The 8,481-nt window shown below is 48.4% G+C and overlaps 1 protein-coding gene across 1 annotated transcript in view; it reads right to left on the bottom strand.

Annotated features, from left to right (window-relative positions):
- Positions 1–4,788: 4,788 nt before the first annotated feature.
- Positions 4,789–8,481, bottom strand: part of ASIP (agouti signaling protein) — a 98,504-nt gene continuing 94,811 nt past the window's right edge. The window contains exon 4 of the mRNA XM_023220455.1: positions 4,789–5,140. Within this exon, the coding sequence (XP_023076223.1) occupies positions 4,964–5,140 (177 nt within the window). The 3' untranslated portion in view covers positions 4,789–4,963. The remainder of the gene's footprint in view (positions 5,141–8,481) is intronic.

The following is an 8,481-nucleotide window of genomic DNA, read 5'->3' as shown; positions in this document are numbered from 1 at the left end:
GCTCAATATTTACTATTGCTCTGGTAGCCTATACAGCCGTAGAGTCCACAGATTCTAAAGAGGAGCTCTGGGAAGTGTGAAAAGCCTCTGGACTCCAACAAAGCTATTTGCTGGGCTCCCCGGGCAACAAGAAGGCATAATAATTGTCAGCATCATCATTCTTAGAAGGTGCCACCTCCCAGACTCTACAACTCATATATCCAGCTGGGAGAGCTACTATTTCTGCAGGCAATCAATTAATAGAAATCTCGTTTCTATAGTGAACCAGAAAGCATGTGGCAATTTTAAAGGATTTTACTGATTAAACAAAAGTCATTCCTTTGCCTCCTTCCTGAACCCAATCCCCCCTCCCAACACACACACCCTCTACTCTTGATACATGGAAGAAGAAAGAGTAACACGTCTACTCTAGACTCAAATTGACTACAGATGGTTTGGGTAATTCAGTTCAAATTAAATTCTTTTCTTGCCTATCCTGTCCTCTTCACAAATGGGAAGTGGCCCTTGGAGTTAAATTTCTTTCTAAAGTTCCTATTGTATGACTGGGGGTAATTTCTCAACAATGGGTGGTGATGCTAAGATCTGTGGTTGCTCAAAAAGATGGAGGGGCTGGCTGTGGTGGCTCATGCCTGCTATCCCAGCACTTTGGGAAGCCGAGGCGGGTGGATCATTTGATCACCATTCTGGGATTACAGGCTATGAGCCACCACACCCAGCCTGAACAAGTCACTTTTGATGCTACCATTTCCATGTTTACAAAGTGAGAAGTAAATCAGAGTTATTTTAGGTGCAAGCAACAGAAACGACTCTAGCTAGCCTGAGAGAAAAAAAAGGTAGAAGGTTAGTCTCCTGGAGAGATTTGGGGACCTCAAAGGAAAGATTATACAATGTGCCTCCAAAAAAAAAAAAGGGTCACCACAAGGGCAAATGCATGACTTTCATCCCCATCCCCCAACCTCTGGGGAGGACAGAGGGGCTGAAGGTCAAGTTGATCACCAATGGCCAATGGTTTAATCAATCATGCCTACGTAATGAAGCCTCCATAAAAACCCAAGAGGACAGGCTTCAGAGAGCTTCCCGATAGCCAGACACGCTGGGGTTCCTAGAAGGCGGCAGGCCCAGGGAGGACGCAGAAGCTCTGCACCCCTTCCCATACCTCACCCTATGCATCTCTTCATCTGCAGCCTTTGTATAGCCTTTATAATAAACTGGTGTGTTTCCCTGAATTCTTTTTGGTTTTTAAATTTTTGAGACACAGCCTGGAATGCAGTGGTATGATCACGACTCACTGCAGCCTCGACCTCCTGGGCTCAAGCGATCCTCCTGCTTCAGCCTCTTGAGTAGCTGGGACTAGAGGCTTGTGCCACCATGCCTGGCTAATTTTATTTTTTATAGAGATGGGGTCTCACTGTTGACCAAGCTAATCTTGAACTCCTGGGCTTAAGCGATGCTCCCACCTCAGCTTCCCAAAGTACTGGGATTACAGGTGTGAGTCACTGCACCTGGCCTTGCTTCCCTGCGTTCTGTGAGCCCCTCCAGCAAATTAATTGAGCCCAAAGAGGGTTGTGGAAACCCCAACTTAAAGCCAGTTGTCAGAAGTTCTAGAGGCTCAGACTTTTGACTGGTGTCTGAAATGACGGCAGTCTTGGGGACTGAGCCCTCAGACTGTGGGATCTGCTGCCATCTCCAAGTAGATAGTGTTGGAATTGAATTGGAGGACACCCAGCCGGTGTCCACTGCAGAACTGATGGTTTGCTTGCTGGTAGGGGAAATCCCCTCAGATTTTGGGGTCACACAAGTCTATTGGGCGTTGATGACTGTTGTGGTGGTGTGAAAGCAGAGGAAAACATGGTTTGAGAATTTTTTCCTGAACAATGGGACTGTCAGTCAAGGTGGACCACCCTTGTCCCCACATCAGGTGAATCAGCCTCTCCTGGGAATTATTTTGAATGGTCCAGTGCAAGGACTGAAGAGGTCGGAGCTGACATCCCTGTCGCTTTGCTTGGAAGACATTGTCCACTTGGCTCCTCTAGCACCCCTCAGGGGCTTTTTTTTTTTTTGGAGGCATGTCGTGTAATCTTTCCTTTGAGGTCCCCAAATCTCTCCAGGAGACTAACCCTCTACCTTTTTTTTCTCTCAGGCTAGCTAGAGTTGTTTCTGTTGTTTGCACCTGAAATACTCTGACTGATTTACTTCTCACTTTGTAAACATGGAAATGGTAGCATCAAAAGTGACTTGTTCAGGCTGGGTGTGGTGGCTCATAGCCTGTAATCCCAGAACTTTGGGAAGCTGAGGTGGGCAGATTGTTTGAGGTCAGGATTTTGAGACTAGCCTGGCCAACATGGTGAAACCCTGTCTCTACTAAAAATACAAAATTAGACAGGCGTGGTGGCACATGCCTGTAATCCCAGCTACTCAGGAGGCTGAGGCAGGAGAATCACTTGAACCTGGGAGGCAGAGACTGTGGTGAACCCAGATTGCGCCACTACACTACAGCCTGGGTGACAGAGCAAGACTCTGTCTCAAAAAAAAAAAAAAAAAAAAAAAAGACCTGTTCAAGGCCACACTATGAGAACTTTGGGCACAAGTTTAAGGCTATGCCCTTCAGGAAGAAATGATCCTCAATCAATGGCCACAAAGGTAGGGTAAATCTTCCTAGGTTAAGTTCACCCCGTGTGTGTGAGGCAGAAATAGAATGAATAATGGTGTTGAAGATGGCAATCTCAGATTCTCCTAACAGTCAAGCCGTAACTCTGAGTCACAAATGTGAGTTTCAATTCTGGTCATTAGACCAGCAGAGTTTTGAGAGGCCCAGCACCATGCTCTTAGCACTTTAGGCTTGAGGAGGAATTCTGAAAAGGAGAAGGAGGTGGGGCGTGGTGGCTCATACCTGTAATCCCAGCACTTTGGGAGGCTGAGATGGGTGGATCACTTGAGGCCAAGAGTTCAAGAGTGGCAAAACCCCGCCTCTACTAAAAATATAAAAATTAGCCGGTTGTGGTGGTGCACGCCTGTAATCCCAGGTACTCACACACGACTATCTCTTGAATCCTGAAGTCCCAGCTACTTGGGAGGCTGAGGTTGGAGGATAGCTTGAGCCTGGGAGGTGGAGGCTCCAGTGAGACAAGGTTGCACCACTGCACTCCCACCTGAGTGACAGAGTGAGACTCTGTCTCAGAACAAACAAACAAAGCAAAAACTGGCTGGGCACAGTGGCTCATGTCTGTAATCCCAGAACTCTGGGAGGTTGAGGCAGGAGGAGTGCTTGAGGCCAGTAGTTTGAGACCAGCTTGGGCAACATAGCAAGACCCCATCTCTAAAGAAAAACCAAAACTGATGGTCTGAGGGAATGGACCACATATGCTAACAACGGTTCTAACCTCTAACAAGGGACAATAGCCATGGGCCACTGGACCATAAGCTCTGCAAGGAGAGGATCCATATTGGACTTCTTCACCACTATGTCCATAGCACCTGGCACACAGTAGGTGCTCAATACACATTTGCTGAATGAATGAATGGGTTGGTCTTCTATGTGGTTGTCTGGACCCAGCAGCCAAATGGCTTTGTTACTAATGGACTGAGTCTTTAGCTTTGCATCCTGGCCTCACCCTTGGGGGCCAAATGGTGCCTGCTTGGTGAACAATGTCTGGAAAACAGGAGGAGTGACTGCAATATCTTCCCAATATGATATTTACTCAGCAGCAGCTGTGGTACAAGGAACAAAAGGTTCTTGCCCTGTAGGACTGCAGCCTAAATGACAGAAAACAAAACAAGCATCTGGCAGCTTTCCTGTGTGTCGGGGTGTTGTTTGTTTATTTCTTGTGTTAAGGAACAGACAGGGAACAGGACACTACCTTAGATTTATAACAAGAATGGGAATGATTATTTCCTTTTTTTTTTTTTCTCTTAAGCACAGGGTTTCACTCTGTTGCCAAGTCTGGAGTTCAGTGGTATGATCATAGCTCACTGCAGCCTCCAACTCCAGGGCTCAAGTGATTCTCCTGTCTTAGCTGCCTGAGTAGCTGGGACTACTGGCGCATGCCCCCACACCCAGCTAATTTAAAAAATTTTTTGTACACACGAGCAGCGTGGCGGGGAGTCTCACTATGTTGCCCAGGCTGGTCTTTAACTTCTGGCCTCAAGTGATCCTCCAGCCTCGGCTTTCTTTCTTTCTTTTTAGATAGAGTTCTGCTCTTGTTGCCCAGGCTGGAGTGCAATGGCGTGATCTTGGCTCACTGCAGCCTCTGCTTCCCGGGTTCAAGCAATTCTCCTGCCTCAGCCTCTCCAGTAGCTGAGATTTAAGGCATGCGCCACTACACCCGGCTAATTTTGTATTTTTAGTAGAGACGGGTTTCCCCATGTTGGTCAGGATGGTCTCGATCTCCAGACCTCAGGTGATCCGCCCGCCTCGGCCTCCCAAAGTGCTGGGAATACAGGCGTGAGCCACCGCGCCTGGCCTCTTTCTTTCCGTTTCTTCCCCTGGGGAGAGGGGAGCACCTAGGAGGAAATGTGTTAAGACCTAAAGGCGGTTCCTTTCTGCCTGGCTGGTCTGAATTCCCTGGTTTTGGAGGTAGCCTCGGGTGTTTCCCGGTTTAATGGCAGGGGCGGTACCTCATTCCCAACCCCTAGGTCGGGAGCAGCGTTGACTGGGAGTGCAGCTGTGGGGCTGGGACGCCCGCGTTTCCTGAGCCCCTGGAGAGCAGCGCGTGCGCAGTCCGCGGGACTCCGTGGCGAAGGCATCGAGAACTTTCGGGACCTTTATAGAAACAGCCGCACACCTTGGAGCAGCCTATATATATTGTATTTCGAGTTTAGCCCAAGCCAGGTCTCCCTGAACTCCCACCTCCTGCAACCTCCGCCCGCCCCCAGGCGTGGGAAGCCGCCCTGTTAGAGATCACCCGCCCGAAAAGCGCCCCGCGTCCCCAAAACCCTGTGCGCCGGCGGCCGGGAGAGGGCGCGCTCAGCAGTTGAGGCTGAGCACGCGGCAGGAGCAGGCGCTGCGAAAGAAGCGGCACTGGCAGGAGGCGCACGGGTCGCAGCAGGCGGGTGCAGGCGGCTTGCAGCTGTCGCGGGTGGCCACGCAGGGCGCAGACAGGGGGGTCCGGGGCCGCGCCACTTTCTTCATCGAAGCTTCCTTCTGCGTGGGAAACGCCGGGGCTTTATGAGCCGGCCACGCCCGCCCCTCTTGTCCTCACCTGTGCGTGGGAGCTCCTCGGGCTAGGGAGGTCCCGGACCAGAGGTTTCCCCGCCGGATTGCCCACCGCCCACTGCCCGCTCCCTCAGTCTGATTCCCTCACCTCCATCGCCATCCAGACTGACCTGGCTCTTGGCTGGCCCTGGCCCTCTTCTCCCTACTTTTTGTTTTGTTTTGTTTTTTAGACAGAGTTTCACTCTGTCACCCAGGTTGGACTGCATGGCGCGATCTTGGCTCACTGCAACCTCCTGGGTTCAGGCGATTCTGCCACTTCAGCCTCCCAAGTAGCTGGGACCACATGTGTGCGCCACCACGCTTGGCTAATTTTATTTTTATTTTTATTTTCTATTTTTTATAGACGGGGTCTCACTTATTGTCCAAGTCTGTCTCAAACTCCTGGGCTCAAGGGATCTGCCTGCCTCGGCCTCCCAAAGTGCTGGGATTACATTACAGGCGTGAGCCACCGTGCCCGGTCTAAGTGGTCTCTCTTTTAACTTAAAAGGAAACATGAACCTTCTTTTGGCCTTTGAGATTTGGCCTTTGCCTGCCTCTCCGACCCGTGTTAACTTTGCTGCCCCACTGTGCACCGAGCGCAGCAGGTGAGTTCCTGCTGTGGGAACCCAGCAGGAGCTGTCTTGGACACTGCTGTCATAGCTTGTTGCTTCCTTTCCTGGGAAGGAAATAGCCATTGGGTTTTGTACCTTCGATACAGATAGCCAGTGGTCATATGTGGCTATTGAGTACGTGAAATGTGTTTAGTGTGACCTAGAAACTGAATTTTCAAATTTAATTTTAATTAATTTAAATTTAAAATGTAAAACTGAAGCAATGTAAAAATATTTTTCTTCTTAAACACAACTTTTTAGTTAGAACTACATTTCATGCTTGTCAAAACTGAGCATTGGGATGAGATGTGCTGTACTGTAAACTATGCACCAGATTTCAAAGATTTAGCACAACAAAAAGAATAAATTATTTCAGTAACTTTTTAAATTAATCACATATTGAAATGTTAACATTTTGAGTATACTCGGTTAAATAAAATATTACAATTCATTGTACCTGTTTTTGATCTGGCCACTGCACTCCAGCCTGGGCGACAGAGCGAGACTCCGTCTCAAAAAAAAAAAAAAAAAAAAAAAAAAATTAGCCTGGCGTGGTGGCACATGCCTGTAATCCCAGCTACTCGGGAGACTGAGGCAGGAGAATTGCTTGAACCCGGGAGGCGGAGGCTGCAGTGAGCCGAGATTGTGCCATTGCCCTCCAGCCTGGGCAACAAAAGCATAACTCCGTCTCAAAAAAAAAAAAAAGAAACTATAAGCAAATTTAAATTTATAATGTAGCTCACATCACAGTTCTTTGCTTTTTTTTTTTTTCTTTTTTGAGAGGGAGTCTTGCTCCGTCGCCCAGGCTGGAGTACAGTGGCGCCATCTCGGCTTACTGCAAGCTCCGCCTCCCGGGTTCACACCATTCTCCTGCCTCAGCCTCCTGAGTAACCTTTGTTTTTTTGAGAGCCAGTTTCACTCTTGTCACCCAAGCTGGAGTACAATGGTGCGATCTTGGCTCACCGCAACCACCGCCTCCTGGGTTCAAGTGATTCTCCTGCCTCAGCCTCCCGAGTAGCTGGGATTACAGGTATGTGCCACCACGCCCAGCTAATTTTTGTATTTTTAGTAGAGACGGGGCTTCACCATGTTGGCCAGGGTGGTCTCGAACTCCTGACCTCAGGTGATCCGCACGCCTCGGCCTCCCAAAGTGCTGGGATTATAGCCGTGAGCCACTGCTCCCGGCCTCACATTGTATTTCCATTGGACGCTGCTGCTCTAGGTTATTGAATTTTTCAGTCTATTTAAATACTACTTCCTCAGAGAGGCCTTCCCAGACCACTCTTCCCCTCACTCTCATTACCGTGCTGTAATTTCTTCGCACTCTTTATCATCTGAATTTATTTACCTATTTATTGATTTACTTGCTGTTCACCTGTTTTGTCCACAAGAATGTAAACTCCATGAGAGCAGGGATAGGATATATCTTTCTTATTCACTGCTATGTTCCCAGTGCTTAGCATATAAATATATTTGTCAGTTATATATTTTTATCTGTCAATAATCTCATATGCATGTTCACTTTACAGCCAACAAAATAGGCCTAGAGAAGAGCAGGGACTTCCAAGATCACGCAGTACCAGATCCTGCCTCCTGATACCTAATCCAGTGCTCCTCGCTCTGGTTACAGTTGATATGATAAACTGAGGCACACTAAGACAGGAATAAGGTGTGCATTTCAGCAATGCCTCAGTCCAGTGTTTCCCAAAGTGGGAACTTGTGTTAACGGTGGTATGATTTTAGGTGGAACGTTAATGTTAAATGACACTGAATTATACAATGAGAAAGGATTCTTTTTTCAATCTTTTTCAACTTGAAAGGGCTAATTCGGTGCTAACATGTCCTTAGTGCCGTTGTAACACTTTCTAATCTTTTTTTTTTTTTTTTTTTGAGATGGAGTCTTGCTCTGTCACCCAGGCTGGAGTGTAGTGGTGCCATCTCGGCTCACTGCAACTTTTACCTCCCCGGTTCCAGTGATTCTCCTGCCTCAGCCTTCCGGGCAGCTGGGATTACAGGTGTGCACCACCACGCCCAGCTAATTTTTTAATTTTCAGTAGAGACAGGGTTTCACCATGTTGGCCAGGCTGGTCTGCAACTCTTAACCTCAGGTGATCTTCCTGCCTCAGCCTCCCAAAGTGCTGGGATTACAGGTGTGAGCCACCGTGCCCAGCCTAATCTGCCTTTTAACACAGAGATTTAGGCCTCAAATTTAGAGCCTTTGGTAGGCAATACCATCCATTCATCCAGAATTCACTAACAATGTTTTAACTTTGCCCCCCCTTTTTTTTTCCTTTTTTTTTTTTTTTTTTTTTTTGTTTTTTGAGACGGAGTCTTGCTGTGTCTCCTGGGCTGGAGTGCAGTGGCCGGATCTCAGCTCACTGCAAGCTCCGCCTCCTGGGTTTTACGCCATTCTCCTGCCTCAGCCTCCGGAGTAGCTGGGACTACAGGCGCCCGCCACCTCGCCTGGCTAGTTTTTTGTATTTTTAGTAGAGACGGGGTTTCACCGTGTTAGCCAGGATGGTCTTGATCTCCTGACCTCATGATCCGCCCGTCTCGGCCTCCCAAAGTGCTGGGATTACAGGCTTGAGCCACGACGCCCGGCCTTTTTTTTTTTTTTTTTGAGATGGAGTCTGGCTCTGTCGCCCAGGCTGGAGTGCAGTGGTGCGATCTTGGCTCACT

The sequence above is a fragment of the Piliocolobus tephrosceles genome, chromosome 20, assembly GCF_002776525.5.
Source record: "Piliocolobus tephrosceles isolate RC106 chromosome 20, ASM277652v3, whole genome shotgun sequence".
Lineage (NCBI taxonomy): Eukaryota > Metazoa > Chordata > Mammalia > Primates > Cercopithecidae > Piliocolobus > Piliocolobus tephrosceles.
The sequence above is the reverse complement of the archived record's forward strand: the minus strand, read 5'-3'. Positions and strand labels throughout refer to the sequence as shown.